The 20,579-nt window shown below is 39.3% G+C and overlaps 2 protein-coding genes across 2 annotated transcripts; both read left to right on the top strand.

Moving 5' to 3' along the window:
* Positions 1-235: 235 nt before the first annotated feature.
* On the top strand, positions 236-6,216 carry LOC145487413 (segmentation polarity homeobox protein engrailed-like). Its single transcript, XM_081466188.1, has 2 exons — positions 236-2,311; positions 3,924-6,216. Exons 1-2 carry the CDS (start codon positions 2,020-2,022, stop codon positions 4,250-4,252), a joined length of 621 nt encoding a protein of 206 aa, XP_081322314.1. The 5' UTR covers positions 236-2,019; the 3' UTR covers positions 4,253-6,216.
* Positions 6,217-7,608: 1,392 nt separating this feature from the next.
* On the top strand, positions 7,609-20,550 carry LOC145487555 (GATA zinc finger domain-containing protein 1-like). The gene is made up of 4 exons (XM_081466383.1): positions 7,609-8,680; positions 15,746-15,805; positions 17,010-17,187; positions 20,097-20,550. The coding sequence occupies exons 1-4, from the start codon at positions 8,420-8,422 to the stop codon at positions 20,282-20,284; spliced, it is 687 nt and encodes a 228-aa protein (XP_081322509.1). The 5' UTR covers positions 7,609-8,419; the 3' UTR covers positions 20,285-20,550.
* Positions 20,551-20,579: the final 29 nt, after the last annotated feature.

Below are 20,579 nucleotides of genomic sequence, written 5' to 3'. Positions count from 1 at the left end.
GATCGGACTAGTACAGATCCTCTAAAGTAATAAAGAATAATAGCGTTTTTAGTTTTTCACATCCAACGAGAGGGTGGCAAGATTCCCCGCTGTCAAATCACATTGCAATGCTGTGCCAAGATGGCGGCTGTACATTTTACCACAATACTATGCAAACCTTGCGTAAACCATAAAATACAAGGAAAGCCATATATATATATATTTTTTGCAATATTTGTCCTTGAGCTAGTCAGAGTGAATATGGGGTTTGGAGATGTTAGAACTTTCCTGTACGGTTTTATGAGCGTTATTGTCAAAGTTTTCGTGTCACTAAGAATTACAGGTAAATGCATCGCCATCTTTTCTCCTGCGAAGGATTGAAGCCACCGGGTTTAGCGGGGCTGACGCGCTCTGCACTCGTGTTTCACGCGGCTTCCCGCTCTACCCGGCTCAGTGAACCTCATGTTCTTCAGCCTACATCAGCTCGCCCATTTCCGTGTCCCTAATCTAGAGACATATACAAAAGCTGAGTAACCAGACGGTTGAAGCCATCTATCATTGACACAAAAAGCGACTCCAGCTGCATATCACTGCCAACTGCATATCACTGCCGTATATTTCGCGGTGACGTGTTTTCTATACTATGTTCCCATGTTCTAAGTTTAGCAGTATTCATAAAGGATCTTGAACAATCTTGAAGACACAATATTCAGATACCTCCGGATCAGTTCTTCAAGCTTTTGTTTTGTGCGCGCGTGTAACCCACACGTGCTGTGTGCTGGTGGAGACCAATTTATCAAGTGCTGCCTCGGTGTCGGCTTGGTGACTCGGTCAGTGATGCTCTAAACATATCAACACTTGTTAGTACTGGCACACAATCTCTTCTTCCGACGGACGCCAGGTCGAAAAAGAAGCACAGAAAATGGAGTGTATAGCTATGCTATGTTATGTCGTAATTTATTACATAGTAGAAATCTTATAGATTGTCTCGAATCCTGGGTGAACGTCTTTGAAGATTTTGGGGAAGATCGTGGAATGCCTAAGCCATTAATGCAAATTCGTTGAAAGATAATACTAGAACATTTCAGCCTTTCTGTTTTCCAAGAACCAGCAACATAGATTTTGTCAAAATCTAGCTCAGCCCCAGAAGTTCACAGTGATGGGCTTTCTAAAAGCTACACGAACACAATCTGATCTTGATAATTCTAGGTCTTGATGGTATACATCATTTAATGAACCCCATGGAGCTCGGCTGTTTTATACGTCTTGTTAGAGCTGTAGTTCAGTATTACACGAGCCTACACAACTAATTTTACCCGTTTTGTTTTCATCTTCACGAATATCATTTCGCAAAATAAAAACCTAATCGCATTTATTTATGTAATTTAATTGCACATTCTTTTAACTTTTAACTCGCTATTCGTTTCCGAATTGTATCATCAAATGTAATGTGCGCCGTCCGCAAATGAAAAAACAAATTAATTTGTCTCTATATTGATATCTTTTCAAATGTTTTGCGAATTATGATTTCCCGTCCGGAAAGTGGCAGAAGCAATGTAGAAACCTTGCAACCGTTTGTTTCCTTCTCAGGATAAGCATGGAAGAAGAACCGGAAATTTGCGGCATGCGCTTAGGCACGAAAGTGTTGTGGTTAAAACACAATGAGCCTGGGAGTCCACATCTCACAGGAATTCAGCTGATGCGAGCTCCTACACTTTCTTTCTGTCACTGAAAACTAAACAGCTAATCGAATTTCAATGCGTTGTGGGTTTTTTAGTTGTCGTAACAAGCGATGACAGAATATTCCGATGAGAGCACGGGAGTTCAAAGGGAGTGGAGATGTCTGCTTCCTGACCGCAACTATTTACAGTAACTTAACGAGCCAATTAAGTTACAGTACACCTTACGCATAATTAGCCAGTTATCAAGGCGCGAGACTAGAGTCTCCAAAGTTACTTAGACTGGTGCCAAACAGCCGAGAACTTGACTGTTTTTAACAGAGAGGGTGAGCTTGCTCGCGAGGCAGTCACTGTTGGCGATATGTCTTCACGAGTGAAATATGGTTCGGCGTTTTCGCCTGTCATCCCTTCCAAATCCATCCTAAATCATCCTTTCTCTATTAAAAACCTGCTAAATCTTGACGACCAAGGAGGTGCAGACAAGGAAGATAATAAAACAACTACTGACTTTCCTACTCCATGCCAACATTTGCCAAGAAAAACACGCCCTATGAAAGAGGACAAGGGTTTGGCAGCAGATAAACTGAACCTAAATTGTCTTTGGCCAGCATGGGTTTACGCTACGAGATATTCAAGGCACGGAATTCCTGCAGGTAGGTTTCAAAATTACAAATTATGCTGTATTTCCTCATTACAAGGAATGATGAAGTCTTGTAGCATGTTATCTTGGCCACGTGTGAATCTCTTGGTTGGTAAAGTGTTAGACTTCACATGGAAAACCATAAATCACATTTTATGATTCTAGTTCTTACTGATGTATTTTAGCAATCGCACCTACTTAAAATCTAGTACTATTTTACAACATATCATCCCGAGATTTATAAATATTGATACAAACCAACATCTTTCTCACTTGAGAAACATTTAGGCATTTTACAATTAAAAGAAAGGCGTAGCGGACTACTGTAGTATAATACTTGGGACAGTTTCTCGTCTCTCAGTCAAATAACTGGTACGTTTTCTCAATCAGTTCTTTACGGCGGAGCTGCTGGAAGCGTATACTTCCCTGGTCATCATTCAGGATATTTACAAACCAGTTCTTCTGAATTGTTTTTCCTCATTGGGGAAAAGCTATAGACAAAGGGTTACCGGAGTTGCCGACAACCTTTCTTTACGATTCGATAATCTTTGGTTAGTTGCTTCTGTAAACATTCTCTGGAAGATCCCCAAAATAAAGATTCATAGTGTAAATTATGTCACTTGACCAGATAAAAATGTCACAAATGTTAAGAACTGTTGTCAAAGAGATTGCGACAAACGACCGCAGAGGTGCTAACAAAATTAGCCAATTACCAAATCATGATTAGCAACGGCAAATTATCAATCTCACTCGGAAATATTTTTGAAAAATTTTAACTGATTTCCTGATGCACAAATTTTTTTAGCTCAAATGGACAGGAGATAAAAAATGTCAACAGAAGTAGTAAATCACAGATACTGCAAGTAACACTCGCGCGTCGCGCAAAAACGCGCACGCGAGCAATTCATTGAAATTAGATTTCGTGTGTCCTCAATGGAAACATGCTTCCGCCAAAGTCCGTTTGTTTATTCTTATTTGTTGTTTAATGCTGGTCATCTGAGGAATCCTCTCCGGAGTAGATAGTTGTATTCATCGTTACAGGATTAAAGTAAGTGTTGGCGAGCACCGTTAGCCGTCCGCCATGTCCGCTGAGTGGTCCTCAGTCACACATTAGCTTTAAAAGCAAGCCTCTACCTATTTATATTGTAGCATGTGCGACAGTCAAGCTTTGAAACGGAAGAATCATTAAGAAGTCAGACGTCTATGAACGAATAAGTAATAAAACTAATTCAGTAAAATTATTTCTTGACTTTCTTGCTGCTTTGAGTACAAATATCCCTGGGGAGTTTATAAATGTTTTCTAGCAGATCTTGCAAGTTTGTGTTATCGGTTACTATTACTGAACACGTAACTGAACTGAGAGTACAGTAAGACACGGAATGTGTTTGTACGGTAATTCAACCATACATAGTCTACATAGGTCATAAACAGTAAGACAACATATAACTTTATTTCCGGTTAACAAATTCTCGCTTCGATCTACTCAATCTGATTTGATCTTTCAGTTTATTGCTTCCATCATTATTAAAACTGTCCAGTATATCGAGACAAAACTGTTAAAGCAGTTCGATGGCTCTCTGGCCTTGTTGTGTCATAATCTTTCCCCATTCGTTTTTATTTTGCAGCAAACTACACGAACCCAAGGCGGCCTCGAAAACCCATAAAGAGACAAAAACAACGGCCACTTTTCACGCCAGAACAGCTCCACAAACTTGAGGAAGAATTCGTTAACGAAAAGTATATTTCCAAGTCTCGACGGTGCAAATTAGCTTTGGAAATAAGCCTCACGGAGGCTCAAGTACGCACTTGGTTTCAAAATAGACGTACAAGATGGCGGAAAGAAGTACACGAGGAAGACGAGGATCCCAGTTGGACCACACACTCTGGAATGTCAAAGTATGATGCCAGTGCTTTAGGTGGCAACTCTATGATAATACGTGGATACTGTTCATGATGAAATCTTGAGCTAACCCGCGCGGCATTTTATCCAGTTATACAATACGCTACCCATCATTGACAACAGTGCGCTCTTCGCTTCTCTAGCAAGACTGACAAGACCACCATACAGTGAATGATAGAAATGAAGCCATGTCGGGTATCTGGAACAGTGTATTAAAGAAGGTAATGATGATCCAGCAAATAAGACTGATTAATGAGTAAAAATCATTGTTTAACGTTGCTAAGTAGAACAATAACTGAAAGTAAATGATCATTTTCCAGCTCATCATGTTCAGTTGAGGGTGCTTCGAACACTCAAGTCGCTCTAGATTCTGCGACTTGTTTAAAATCTCCTTTCGCCAAATGATGAAAAACGTCTCTCGTTTTATTTTATGAGGTTTTACAATCACTTTGTTCAAAACCTTTTCCTCTACTGAAACCAGCTACTGTCTGTGTGGATGTGCGGATTTGTTGAATCAGCAGCATATAGATGACTACATAACAAGCATGAAATGTAGCAGTTTCTGAATTTGATCATGAACATTATCATATAATCCATTCGGGGTATTTCGCTGAACGTTTCCTGCTTACTTAATAAACCAAGGATATGACAGCATCTTACAGTAGAGCCGTCAATTTCCAGGAGGTGAGCTGTAATGTCTACAATCATTTTAGCTTGGCACTGAATCACCAGTTTGTTGGCAAAAGAATTGTACACTGATGGCTGTCTGGCCTGCTTTACGAGACATATTCAGGGCACAGTTACACTGTTATAATGATTCTTGAATCAGCACAACATAGTGCTCCAATAGTGCTCCAACCACATGTTGCATGTAGTTCCAGACTATGTCAAAAGCCTCAGTAAATCATTCAGCTAATTCATGTTTGTATAAATAAAATTGATTCAATGTGCTTGTGTTTTGGTTGAATCTGAAGTAACTGTTTGTATAAATAAAATTGATTCACTGTGCTTGTGTTTTGGTTGAATCTGAAATTCCTTACAAGCTAGACTTCGGATAGAATGACTATTTCGGGAAGGCCGTGATCATCAAAAGCTAATTAGTTTAATTAACTGGGCAGCATATTTAATATATTGTGCAGCATAAATGAGATATTTCAATTTTTAGGTACCTTTGGATTATTTCTATGACACAAATCAGGTATTAAAGAACAAGAAAATCAAAATGTTGCTTGAGGTTTCTGCTTTGGAAGAACACAGTTTGAAACATGGCATGTGTGACTGTACCCTCGACTGCCGACTGTCTTCATTTTAGGATTTTTGCTCTCAAGACTTCACTCTCTGTTACTGCGTAATATACTGTTGAACATTTATAGAGATGACGTATGTCGTGGGCCCTTTTTACTCCTGTAACAGAACATATAATATTCATTTAGTTTTCTGAAGTTCTGTTTGATACTCTGCTCATCGTACGCACGTCTTGTCCGAGGGCACGGGCGATTGTCAGAAAATCAGTTTGCTCCCGGGCCGAATCAGTGCTCAATTTCACTGGCTAACCCGCTAGTTACCCACTGGAAAGGAGTTATATGCTGCAGAAAGAAACTGACCACAGTTGCTGCTCGTGTACTAGTCGCCACTGTACCGCCGGCAAATATAGCGCAGAGTAAAGTAAGGGAGATTAGTCCGGCAAAACTACAATGATACATCGCTGGTAAAGACAGCGGAACGGCTTCAGGTGAGAATATAATCTGATAACGAGTTTGTGTTTGAGAGAACAAACATTGATCATCTTAGACTATGTTAGTTGGCGTTTTAATTAGGTTGCAGTCGTTGCGTTGATTGCTTTTAATAACAATGTACTTTGAATCTGATTGCACTGAAATTATGTACGTTCTGACCCGGGGTTCTGAGTTATTCGTTTGGGTTCTAGAGATATACAAATATAATTTTGATCAATCTGGTTGTTTTGTCACGAGTGAAATTACGGCTGATCCGCCCTCTCGATCGTTCACCGAATACATTAGGGGTACCGAATGGTCCCATTCAATTTAAAAGTCCTCGCAAAATTTGGTCTTTGCTCGAATTGCTCGCAAAAATTAGATGACTGCTAACTTGCTCGTGTTCGCAAAATTTTTGCGACTGCTCGCATGCTCGGATTCTCGTAAAATATGCTCGATTTCTCCAAATTTCGTGAATCCTGCTTCAAAGTCTGGTAGCTTTTAGCTTCTTCTCATGGTGTGTTCACAAAGTTGTGTTACTGGTTGGGTTAGAAAACTTAAGATCTCCTTGAGCGTCTACCCTCTGACTCGCGTGAAGCTACGTGACGTAATTTGGCATCGAACAGCATCCAGCAAGGCATAATGTGGCTGCAAGCCACATTATGTGTGGTTGAACTGCGATAAGATCTCAACATTTTGCCTAGTTTTGCGCCTATTGCCCTGTTTTGGAGGTGTCTGCCAGATTACTTGGCGTAAAACAACGCTTCCATTTTTAAAACAAATAGATTCCGGTTAGCGCAAAATTCACGAAGTTGTCGCTGCTCGCCATATGCATTTTCTAAAGTGCTCGCTGCTCGCAAGACAAATTTGACCACTGGTGCTCGCAAGAATAAACCCACTGCTCGCCTGCTCGCAAATGCTCGCAAAGACCATTCGATACCCCTTACTTTGTAAATAAAAGCACAAAACATGACCCCCTGCTACTTTGGTGGGCGTTTAACATAGTTATTACATCAAATTCTTCGGAAGTGCTTTTCAGACCGATTTGGGACTTTGTGAGTTCTATGATATCCGGCGAAAGTATAATGTTCCGTAATCCAGTTGATCACACCTAGGAATGTAAATGCCGCATGTGACGTCATCAAGCAATAGTGCTCAGGTGAATAATCTTCAAGTGCGCGAGTCAGATGTTAGGCAGGCGGCAGTCCTTGACTCAAACTATTGTACTGCTGTCAGTATTTGGCATGGCCGCTACTTTTCCCAGAACTAATCAAACTTCAAAAGTGTCAAGTCTTTTTGTTTAAAGAAAATTTCAAATGTAGAACGATCGATCTATTTTTGGATTGCTTTTGGACAGAACTAGTACTTCCTGGTAAAGCGATATTCGCAAATTACGTACAAAAAAGCGTTCGTCTAAAGAGAAAATCAATCAAAAGTCAATTGATTTATAACTGCTCCTTCCGGTGTACATCGCCAAAAGGGTAATGCATAATACTGAAATATAGGAAGCAGAAAAATGCAAACGGTACAGGATGTATGACTGACAGAGATTTTCAACACCGCACTACTGAGTCACAACTCATGAGTAAAGATAAACAGTAAAACGTCAATGTTGTAGATGTTGTGTATGTTCCTCGGCGCGGTCGGACGTTGTTTTATTGTTATCAATCAAGATGCACATTGAGCTGACCGATTCGAGTTGGATCTGTAACCTCAGGGGTATTTGATCAACTAAAGCATAGTTACTACTAACTATGACTAAAGCGAAACAGAGTTAGTGAGAGTACAGTGTGTTAGTAAACATGCAGGAATTTCGATAACTCTTTTGGGATCAATAACAAGCGAATATAAAGGTATCCCCATCATCCTTTAGTCATTCAAATTCCCGAGAGAGTACTGCCCCTACCAAAAAACTTTGGGCGCGAACCTTTAAACCCTTCCAGTCTGTTTCAAACCAAACTTTATGATTTTCCCTTCCCTTTTCTAGACCTGAGCCAAAAATCGATACCCCATCTCAGACCTCTAGAATTAGTACACCGTTCTCAGCTAACCAGAAACTCGGGCTTCCATTTATGTGGACATTCTGTTGAGAAGGGCTACTCTTGGGCTACAAGTTCCTTGTAAACAAGAACATACCGTATTTCAGACCGAAATTGTCTCAATCTATACCCCTTTTTAGACCAGCACAGCTCGAAAACCAAACCCTTTGAGGCCTAAAATACCTATAGATTATTGGGGAGTATGCCCCCCCCCCCCCGTCCCCCTTCAAGCCCGGGTTCAAACTCAACACACCTGCAGGTACACAGGTACAGAGATAGGACACTCCGACTGAAGCTTCAGTCCACTACTGAGCCGCGGACTCCATCTTGGCGCATGCGTTTTTATCACAAGATGGCGGACGATAGATGATTTTCTTGTCAATCTCTTTTCTAGAATTTTGTGTGCCATAACTTACAACCGATGCGTGAGTCAAAAAGCGTAAAAAAGTCAGACAAATGACATAATAATGTCACTAGATCATAGTCCACAATGCTCGGCGTGCAAAATATCAAATTCTTTGATGTGGAGGAGGGGAACTAACGGAGAAGTTCTTTGTAACAGTTGCCACTTGAAGCGTGTTAACTCGAGTATTCGGACTCAAAGGCAAAGCTCGAAGGAAAGTAAGAAGCTTATTGCAAGAATAAAGGCAGGGACAAGAAAGGGTTGGAATGGAAAGTCGGGTGAAAGATCCAGAGGTCGTCGAACGCTGCAAAAGATAAAGAGAAAGGTACATTTAATATTTATTGATGTTGATTTTTAGAGTGACAAAGACTTAGCAGTATGCAGTGCGATTTCCATATAATTATTTACCTAGCCAGTGACAAAATGGCACGGTAAAACATCAAGTTTTGTGTGGGTCGTTCTGCGAGTACTGGATGCAAATGAATCGCATTGTCTTACCTTTGTATCTTGTTCTTTGTATTTTCGCTGTGTCTCTATGTCCGGCAGCCGGACAGGATTTTCAAAATACTCCGTGTCCGGCAGTCAAAATTATTTTTTTTAAAATTTCAGTTAATAATGTCAAATCCTTGGTTATATGGCTGAATACTAATTTTGGTGAGCCCGGCACCCGGTATATCGAGATTTATAATGTAGACTATTATAAAATGACTGGCAGTAAAAACGTTTGAATAGCACTCCAGTTAGCCTAAAAAGCACTCCGGTTAGCCTGAATAGCACTCCGGTTAGGCTAAATAGCTCTGCGGTTAGCCTTTTTATGGTTAGCTTTCAATAATGCTAAGGGTAACTTGATAAATACTTAAAATATTCCCAAAAGTGCTGGCCGGTTGCAGTGGTGTAGTGGTCATCAGTATCGCTTACCAGGCCGTCGACCCGGGTTCAATTCCTCTTAGCAGGCTTTCTGATAGGGTGCGATGAAAAAAATGCAAATTATGCGAAATTTGCAGGGCAGATTATGTGATTAGAAAGGCCAATTATGTGATAAATAATGTAAATTATGCAATTTTTTCTGAGCAATTGTAAGCTTGTTTTATAAGGTTTCAGGATAAGAAAAACACTTTTTTGCTGCCCTAAATACATTTTGAACACAAAGGAACAGTAATTATGCATCTTGATCAACATTAGTTGGGATAAATAAAAAAAATGAGGTCTTCTGCACTATCAGTGCACCACGTTAAAAGTTCAAAGGACACAGCCAACATGCCAAATGAATGATCAATAATTATTATTGATATTCTTGCATGCTATGATTAGCTTTGTACACTTTGTTTTTATGTGCAGTATTATATTTCTGAATACAACAAACCAACTTTTTTAAATTTATTTTGCAAGGATTATCAACAAAACCACCATTGAATTTTCAGTTTTCAAACACTTCATCCTACTTCACAGTAATATTAGTCAATCCATTATTAAGCAGGCAGATCATAAACTTATATAAAACCCCACAGTACATGTAGGTTAATTTATAACATATGCCAGTCTGTCAAACTCACATCTGATCTCATAATAGTATTGTATAACAAAACTAGCTTGAACACAACAAAACAGTCTTTCTCCCTGTAGCCAGTAGTTGATAATCAAAGGGGACTCTTCGAGTCATGACTGAAATTTTTTGGTCAAATCCAGGGGAAATTGGAGTAAACCAACTTGAGTTAGCGGGGTTCTATTGTCAGTACAAGTTGACTGTGGGAAATTTTGTCACGGACAAAATTTTCTTTAACACATTTCAAAAATCTCACTGGTTAAAGTTTCCAAGGTGACAAAAACATACCACAACCAAATGTGTGCACAGATGAATGTAGCCAGTAAAACAAGCCATTTGGTTAAAAATGTCGAACCATTTCCAGCTAAACAACAAACCATATTTCCAATTGAACGTATAAACTCCATCAAGTGCGAATGTGTATATATCAGCCATTCAGATTGGCTAATCTGAACAAAGGGGGTGTTTGTGTTTCACCAATTAGGCGACTCTTTAAGAATAAGACTCGTTCTAGGCCCCTGACATGCAAAAAACACCTTGCAGCTTCGAATGTTTACAAAATCGAAGGTGACAAAGGCTTTTTAGGCTTTTTCCAAGGTAAATCATCTTAAAAATGGCGTATTTATGCAGGAATTCCTAAGAAACTATTGTTTTGTTGATTTATGTTTTATTTTATGAATGTTGTGTGTTCTTTTGTGAATTATACAATTTTTCGTGAATTGTGCGATCGGATGCGATTTGAGGTCGATTGTGTGAAATCGCACCATCGCGTGATATCAGAAGGCCTGCAGGTCACATGGTAACCAATCGCATGGCTGCATGACCAAACAAATAAAGAAATGGTAAAAAATGCACAACAACGCAGCCGCATGACTGGTTACCATGTGACTTGGCGATAGTTGAGAATGTTTCATACACACAATGTGTAACCTGCAAATGATGTTAACCATAATTGCAACAAACGATATAAGTCAGCTTTAACAATGTTGTTTTCCTCAAGAGTGATAAATTTATCCATTTATGAAAAGTGGAATGCACATGGTCAGCAGTTACTGTGGTGAAATGCTGAGTGTATTATTGTTGTCAGTAATTTCCAGTAGAGGTACAGTACCGCCTGAAACTATGGACCCATTAGGTTGCGGTAAAGACGAGTGCGACCGCAATTGAAATAATGCTGCGGTAAACAGACGAGGTAAAACCTCGGGGAAGTAATGTGTATGTGTATCAAGTAGAGTGGCATTTTTTCATCAACGTTGCTTGTAAACTCCATCGTAATCCGGAATCAAGAAACATGCTCGATGGAAAGTCGAACGGTTAACATGTAAATGCCTATCCTCTAGTTTGTGTCGCTCTTTCGAAATGTACATGTGCTGACTATTAGTAAGCTCTTTTACGAACTCTGACGACACTTTTCGTAGCCGTTTTAATAGGGTTCGCAGGGTTTTGAAGATCACTTGATTACAGCGGCAACTGGATGGTCTACTACTGCCGCAATCAACAACGCGTTGATCCGCAATTGCGGCTACAGGCACTAAACGTTACCAGTTTCAGGTAAAAATGTAACTGTTCGTCGTCTAGTTCGTTTTTTTTTTTTAATTTTAAAATCGATGCATGGAAAGTAGTAACACAACTTCGTGATTTAGTATTGGAAACAACAGAGGTCAGGAATCAGTGGAAATCAAACGTGAAGCATCTTTTGATTTCCGCGAACGGTGACGTGAAATGTTAAGAAAAATCTACCAGCCTAAACTGGTGAAAGGTTTTGATTCTCCTTTTGATCAAGTGTATAAAGGCGAATAATATATTTCCCTGTACGAATCTTTGCCTAAAGGATGATTACACGTGTTGAATGCCCTCAGGAATAAAGAAGAGTCGCCGCTTGAAAAAACGCTTATTAATAAATTCTGTCGGAATCAGAGGAAATCAAACGGGTATTATTCTATCATTTGGAGATACAGATAAACGAAGCGGGAGAAACTACGTACACACTGAAACTCTTCGAAAGGTAAAAGATAAAAAAGAAAAGAGTTGATACCAAAAAATGCGTAGATTACTATACCATAACCCTTACTTCCAAAAAACCGTGGAATTCAATATGAAAATAGTGGCATGTCTTTTGTCGGCAAAGCAACCTTTGAGCTTTCTCCAACATTTTGATCAGAATTGTAACAAGCCAAATAACAAGCCTTATTGCGACCACCTATGAAGGTTGTTACTTTCCCGCTGAGCCCTCAATGAAGACAGTAGCCGAGATACATCTTATAAGATATCGCATTTGCTTTTAAACCAAAAGCTATTTTGACCATTGTTTATCTCGTTCGTGATAAATTTAGTGGCAAGTATACCGTGGGACCAAGCGAATTTCATTGGTTGCCACAAAGTAATTTGAGGAATTACAAAGCGGCTAATTGACTGACCGATACATTTTCGATTTGCAAAACACTCACGAGTTTAAAAATGGCGCTCTTTGAAATTTAGTCTAAAAAGAGCTAAGATTCTTAATTTTACATACTCCAAAGTGCGGACCATGTTCAAAGCAAAAGACTGTTTGACGATGTAGTTTCACGTATGTTTTGATCACATGTCACTGACATGTCACTGACATGTCACTGACGCAGTCAAGCAAAACGAGCTGAGCGATAAATGGCGGTTTGGTTTCGTGATCCATTCTTGCATCAATTTTGTGCTATTAAAGTTATGTTACATTTGGAGGGCTGTTATTAAACAGGTAGACGTAAAAAAGCCGATGAAGATTTCTCTTACTCATGGTTTGGTCTCCTGAGAAAATGTTTGAACTTAAGGAAGGGTTCCACGAATATTACAGTTAATAAGCTTACATCTCGTGGCGTCGACAAAACCGGGATTGGACCGGACCGGACTGGATCACGGATCGGATCACGGATCGGATCACGGATCGGATCACGGATCGGATCAAGGAAAAAAATTCAAAATTTTGTTGAGCAAATTGCACTAGAGTAACTACTGTGAGCAGAAAGTTTTATTTAATTCAGGTGTGATATTCCTTTATTCTTTTATATAATATCAAGCCAACTGGGAGCTGGTCACAGATGAATTTTTTTCAGGCTGTTGGGTTTTGATTGCGATGATCAATCATGTCTTCATATCTTTCTCCGCGGTTCAGATAAATGATATTTCGTGTATTCACTTGCATCAAAGGTAAACTGTCATAAAACGAGTCAGTATGGTAATAATAGGACGAACGTATGAATAGAAACACAAAAACTTAAAACATTAAAAAATTAAACACCTGATGATTTCAAACAATTTCTGTTTTTGAGACAAGTCTATACTTTTACAAGATGTGAGTTTGGAATACGATATTTCGCACTGGAATAAAACGAAACAAACCATTTGTATTTCAAGGAAATATAGCTGTTTTACAAAAAATTCTAGGAATGACATCGATAGTGTGAACGATAACGCAACCTGAGAATAAACAACATTTTAGGAGTTACGTCACGAGTTTTAGAGTCATTTTTAGGGTCGTAAAGAGTTGCCTTTAAATAGAATAAAACCTTAAAATGATCGTGTTCTAGGATAGAAAACACTTAAGAGGCAAGAACAAATCAAAACGGAATGAGGATCGTCAAGGATGGCAAAGATTAACAGGGATTGCAAATGACGAACTTGAAAAACTAGGCTAGTTTTTTCAAGATGTGCAAATCGTGACGTAGCTCCTTCAAAACAAGTCATGGCCTTAAGCTTTCGTACGTAAGTTTTCTCATTAACTGTAACGCTCACATCTGACACAAAAATGTAGCCGAGAATTAGCCACTGATAACAATTTCAAAAACGAGAATGGGAGGTTCACGCAAGCTTCCAGCCAACTAACGTTCAAATATAACTACATCTGCCTGTTCATTACAATTTAAATTCGTCGTAAATTAGGCGCTTATGTGGCTTTTTAAATGACCTCTTGTCATTCTCTGTAATTAACATGTCATTGCGTCAAATTCGGGATTCTTATTCTCATTTAACATATTTTAGTTTTCCACTTTTATTTTTTATTTATCATTATCTTATAAACGGTTTGATTTTAGTTTTTGATTTTTTTTCTTTAAACCTTTTTTTTCTGCGATCCGATCCGTGATCCGATCCGTGATCCGATCCGTGATCCGATCCGTGATCCGATCCGTGATCCGATCCGTGATCCGATCCGTGATCCGATCCGTGATCTGGTCCGTGATCCGGTCCGTGATCCGATCCGTGATCCGATCCGTGATCCGATCCGTGATCCAATCCAGGTTTTGTCGACGCCGTACATCTCGATCGTCTGCAAGGAACCAAAGACAAAACTTGGACCAGAAAAACTCGGATTGCTGATTCGATGACAGCTATACAAGAAGGCATAAACAGCAATTGCTGTTTTTATTTACTAGTTAATCAGTGACCGGAGTTGACCTGGTTTTGTAACTGCCCGCTACAAAGCGCAGCGGATATAAACAGAAAAGTACGCGTGTTATTATGGCAACACATTAATTGGAATTGAAGTTGAATGTATTGACCCGGTTTCTTCTCATTAAAGTGAATTTCAGAGCCATTCCGGCCTTGAGCATTTAGTCGTTTCCCGGTCGTTTGCATGATGCGTGGACATGAAATAGTGAACACATCGCTCTGTCGCGTTCTTCTCGGCAAAATGGAATGCTTTTAAAACACAGCGTTTAAGAACTGAGACACTATATTTTACCAAGTTACAAATATTTTTGGTGTAGTTCATACAATGCAGCTACCAAATGTTTTTTTGTGTTATCAATCTTGCAACTGACATGAATGATCGGCTTTATCAAATGCTTCTTAGGGATGAAAAGGCAGAGATTCAAGAGTGAGCATTCACGCACGCTTTGTCCCGAAGAAACGGAAAACAAATTGCTATCCAAACCTGACGCGTCTTCTTTACCGAGGTAATACCTCGTCCAAACGTTGCCGCGGCAGGACGAATGCTGACCTCGGCTTTACCTAGGTAAAGACGAAGTCGAGTGTGGGAATACCGCGTCAATGACACGTGGAGGCCCCGCGGCGAGAACGCGGGAAATGGGTGAATATTTTCAGGCGGTACTGTAGTAAAAGTGATATGTTACAAATTTTTGGTCAGCTGTTTGTGAGTGAAGAGATGCATGTGTTTGTTTAGCTGGCATTTTGAAGCTGAGTGTGTGTGTGTGTGTTGATACTGTCAGTGCCTGTGATAGAATAACAAGACTTTGTGGTCTGACCAGAATGAGAACCAGCTAAATTTCATTCCTTTATGAACTGCACTTCTTTCTTGCCTGATAAAAGTCAGAATGTTGCATTGCTAAAATGATCTTTTAACCCATTGACTTCTAGAGCTTTTTGCTAAAAATGCATTTTTTGGACGTTCTGTAGATTTTCAGCCTGGATACAGGCCAAATTAGCTCCAATCTCCTCAAAAAGGCATTTGCAACATGACAGCATGCCTTTCTTTCCACTAGCATCACACTTTACAACACTTTTGTTCAGGCGTACACAGAAATCAAAATTTCGAGTTTTTGGAGGAGAAAGTGACCTACCTTTTTAGGCTTTTCCTTTTTCTCCTTTTCTTATCTTTTTGCTGTAGTGATTGACCTTCTACTGGGCTTGCTTCCAGTTCAAAAATGTCTGAGAAAGCATCATCTGCTTTGTTAACATGGCCTTTCGGTTACTAAAACAATTATTTAGATAAATTCTTGTTAAGCCCGTGCTTAATGACTTAAAGGCTAGCTATGCCCCTGTCTCCTCTAGCTGTTTAGTCTCTTTTTAAATACACATTACTGGAAGACAGCTCTTTTGATTACACTGTGCTATGTTAACTGAATATTATTTTGATTGTAGCCATATAAGTCACCAGAGGGGTTTGCAACTGTAATAGCAGCAGACAGGATTTACTTCAAGGTAAGGCAACCTGTAAATACAACATTGTCATTTATAGTTTCTTACTTACCACCAGCATCCACTCTTTCCTTTTATTATTTAAAGGAGAAGATCACTCCAAAAAAATGTATATTTTTTGCCAGCACTAATAAAAACCTTGCACTGAGTTTAGCCACTCAACGAAGTTTCAGCCTCTTAAGTTCAGGTTTTCCTTATGAAATTCGTCTCCAAAGAAGGCCAAAATTCAAACATCATTGCTGCCATTTTGAACAGTACTCAGCAGCAAGGCCACGTTTTCGTGATGTCATTCTGTCTGACAGATTTTGTCCAAATGGCTTCCAAGGAGCCGTTTAACTACCACTCTAAGTTATGGCTTTGCTTGAGCCATATTATTTTGAGCCAAACATGCTCCAAACTCCAAAATGATAGCATTGAAGATAGTAAAGTGGATAATTGCTTGGGAAAAAAAAAGATTTTACTGAACTTCTGAAGGATGCCCAGTCAGTTGCAGGTTTTTCTCCTTCCCGCCAATTTCAAGTCAGATGGAATGATGTCACATAAACGTGGCCTAGCTGCCATGACAGTTTCATAATGGCGGCCTCCAAAGTTGCTTCTCTCAAGACAAATTTCTTCAGGATAGTGGGCACTTCAGAGGCTAAAACTTCGGGGAGTGGAGAAGTTGAATGTTTACTTGCTATAGGCTAACTAAGGACAAAAAAACTAAGCTTTTTGGAGTGACAATTAAGAATAAATAAGTGTACATGTACATTTACAGGGTGTCTTCGATGTGAATAAATAACAGATTGGGCTGATACATGTAGCTTTGTACATACACATACATTTACATTTAAGAGCATGTCTGTGTAAGAGCAACAACAAATTTTGGTGGAAAATGGATTACCTTCATTTTTTCTTTCTACACAAGACAATTAACATTCATGTGTGCAATGAATGTACATGTAAATGCCTTTATTTCACTAGATTTCCTTTCTTTAGTTTTTGAGGAGTTTTTTTACAGGCACCAGGAAAACCACACAAAATCATTATTGAGACTCTAAATTTTGGATGTTATGCTATGCTTGCATACACACATCATATTCTAAATCCTAACATTCTCGAGATAGTTTGGTTTCACTACCAAAAGGTTCAAAGGTGTATCTAAAACATTTTCTATGCACAGAGAAGCCAGGAGATTTCCTTTGTAACTTTTTGTTACTCCTTGCAGGGTATTCTTTATCAAGCTGGTGACGTGGTGTCCATCGAAGACATAGAGGGTGATTTATACTATGCACAGTTGAGGGGGTTCCTACAGGATCAATATGCACAGAAAACTGCTGTCATTACATGGCTCATTCCCATGGTTCCCAAACCATCACACTTTGATCCGGCTCTATTTTTACCAGGTAAGTATAATTTGAAAAAAAAAAAAAAACTTTTTACTTTTGGGGTCTAGGCTATATGTTTAGAGTGGATGGGTGAGTTAGTGAGTGAGGGATTTATGTATCCCACACCAATCAGACTGTAGCTACTATGAACAACCAATCAAATCACAATTTGGCTGTTTTGTGGGTGCCTATATCGTTTGACATCTCTTAGAGATGTTGCACTAAAAATGGAACTGCTGGTTGAAAATAACCGCAAATTTGCATTTCTTCTCAGGGGTTCTTGCATTATATTTGCATGCTGGACTAATGCTGACCTCTGGCAGGCAAATATAGTGCACGCTATCAAGTCTTGGATAAATTGTAGTGAGACACAAGGCTGCTGCCTAATGGGCGCATGGTCACCTGAGGCGCCTAAGTTACGAGTGCGGGTGACTAAAGTTTTGTTCAAGGAGCCTGAGTGGGCGCCTAAACATGGAGTTTTCATTCCCATCCAATCCATCCGATGACTTCAATCTTCTCATGAAATCGGTCAAAAAATCATTCACACAATAAATTAAACAGAAAACAACAGCTACTCTGGTCCTGTTTTGCTTTTAACACAAGAAATATGGGCCAAAACACGACAATAACACCTCTCTCCCCTCACAAAACAGCTGAAAACAGCCATATTTGAAAATCGCCAGTATTGAATAAATGCGCGTCATTTATGCCATTGTATTGTGTCTCTGTTGATGCCCTGCTGATTCCAGTTGCAAAATAACTACTTTGGTAACCAATATTTTTGGAATTGGAGTGATGATGTTGCTGGCATTATATTTACAATTGAATAAAGATAAAATGTCTCTAAATTCTTGGCCTTTTTTTCTCTGATACTTTGGAAAACTTCACTTACCTGTACTGAATGAATTTCTGTAGTTTCTGAAAGGATATTTACAACTTAAAAGTCGAAATATTCAAGAAGCTAGCCAGCAAAAAGAAAACATCATTGCAATTCTTTTTGCATACTAGGGCTTCTTATTTTAAATTATCAATGAATTGTCATGACTCTGCCCAATATACGTGAATATATTTTCTCCAAAGAAGCAGCCAATATAATGTGGTAATGCTGCCTAAAAAAGAAACCGTTTGTCTGTACTTATGTCCCTGAAGCCAGGGGAAGGAAAGCACATTTCAGTGAGGCCAAATTCAAATGCCCCAAATACCTCTTTCATTTTTATTTGCTTTCATTTGCAGCTTGCATTTCATGACTTGTACTATGTATTTTGTTTTGTTATAGAATTGCTGAACTCAAAAACAAAAGCAGCAATGTAAATTTTTGTAAAAAAAGGCTGCAGCACTTGCATGGATACACCAATTATTAACCGCGCGGCCATGGGCCGAGCGCGGTTCTAGGTTTACCCGTGGTTTATTTTTTTTTTTTTTGTCGGTGACCAGACGCAGACCTCCGCTCGGCCAAACTTTGAGTCACGGAACGTGTGATGTTTTTCCGCCAGAAGCTGTGAAAACATAAATACACGGACAATTTTACCGATATTGTTTTCTTTTTTGTGGGTAAAATATATTTTCTTTTTTTTTTTTTTTTTATCAAAGCGTTGGATTTAAAGGGAATAATAAATACGGTGAAAAAAGGTATTACGTCAGCCATGGAATGCGCTGACGTTGCAGCTTTCACTTTCGCTACGTGACAAATAAGATCGCGTTTACTTTCCAAGTTTATTTCGGCAGAAGCGACGGTCATTAATTTATTTGTAATTTTGCCAGTATTTCTTGCGGTTTTAGGCAAATGAAGTAAATCCTTTGACTGTTTCATCGCAGCGAGTTCATAGATCGGAAGCAAAATTAAATATTTGCAAGCCAAGCAAAGAACGTGTCAGAACGTGCGAAGATTACGTCATTGATAGGGAAATAACCACCGTACTAAAGATAGCCGTAGATAACGCAATTCTTGAATTATGTGACTCGTGTGACTTCTTTGCTAACCCTTAACTCAAGGAAAAAAAACAGTTAAATTTAATCGTGACTTTAAAGAAAGAAAGCGCTTTTTAATAGTGTTCGTATCTTCATGCACATACATATCCCGAAGAAAGTTCCAGATTAAGACTATTACGTCATCGGAGATGTCACAACGGCTACGACTGATGGTGCGATAATAGAGTTTGTGTTGATCAAGTGCTGTGATGTCTACAGTAATCAATGAATCATCAAAGATTGCTTTGGAATATGCACTGCGTTGCGACTGTAGTACTAAGAAAACAGTTAAATTTTAAAAGCGCGGTTATAAGATCTAACAGATCTTCTTGTTGAATTTGTTTGACCACAAATAGTATTCTTTCTCAGTCATGACCTGATCACTTTGCTGAACACTTAATTTCAAAAATTTGATTGATATTAGACCATATTAGTGTCTCATGGAAAATCTCTGCCTCCCGACCCCTCCCCTAAATTTCCAAATTCACTCCACCCCCCCCCCCCACCCTGTCCTCCCCAATCTTCCCAACACCCCGGATTAACCACGGCAAATTTATTCTGGGCTACTAAAAAGGACTATTGAAGTTAAAAGCCCGAAGGGCTCCTTAAAAATTTCCTTAGGCAACAGCCTTGGTTAGACACCTTAAACAATGTTCTCTCAAGGAAGGAACATGTGAAGTATTCTCAAGGAAGTAATAGGCGTGGTGGCCTTATGATTAGCATGAAGCACTCTGGATGGAGCAGTCCAGCTTTCAATTAGTCTGTATAAATGGATACCTGCACATTTAGTGGTGGGGGTAGGGAGTGGAAATACTCCTAGCTGCTTAATGCTTAGCTACAGAAAGCAGGATAACCTGCAACAGTATGGACCACTTGGCCTAACAGAATCTTATCCTTAGTTTATTAAAAACATAATTCATTCTACTTTCATACAAGGCATATTCTTTTTTTTTTTTTAGGGCCAGAGGAAGACACTCCTAGGCCCATGGAATGTATGGAGTTTGTCTGCAGAGCACCAACAGAACTGTTTAAAGCAAGAAGAGAGCACCCACCATTTGTGGTTCCACGGCAACCTGACCTTAATGACTTAGCAACAGCAGCAGAACAGCTTCTTCAAAATGAACAATCCTCAACAACTTCAATTTAGCACTCCATTTTTTTAACAGTCATTTTCCTTGTTTGATCTCTAAACCTCCCATTGTGATGTCAAGCCCATCTTTACCACTTGCAGTGATGGAAGCATGCAGAACATGTGACTTGTACATTGTACTGAACGACTAGTGTATGGCGAAATGTGGTATGTTATTCAAAAGAAGTGCTTTTATTCAAGAGACTCTTGTAACTCGTTCAACAATGCCTCGAGAGAAACATGTACATTCAAACAAGAGCTGGAATAAAATAAATAATAACAACAAGGCCATACTCCATTCTGTCCCATAGTA

This window comes from Orbicella franksi, chromosome 5, assembly GCF_964199315.1.
Source record: "Orbicella franksi chromosome 5, jaOrbFran1.1, whole genome shotgun sequence".
NCBI lineage: Eukaryota > Metazoa > Cnidaria > Anthozoa > Scleractinia > Merulinidae > Orbicella > Orbicella franksi.
The sequence above is the reverse complement of the archived record's forward strand: the minus strand, read 5'-3'. Positions and strand labels throughout refer to the sequence as shown.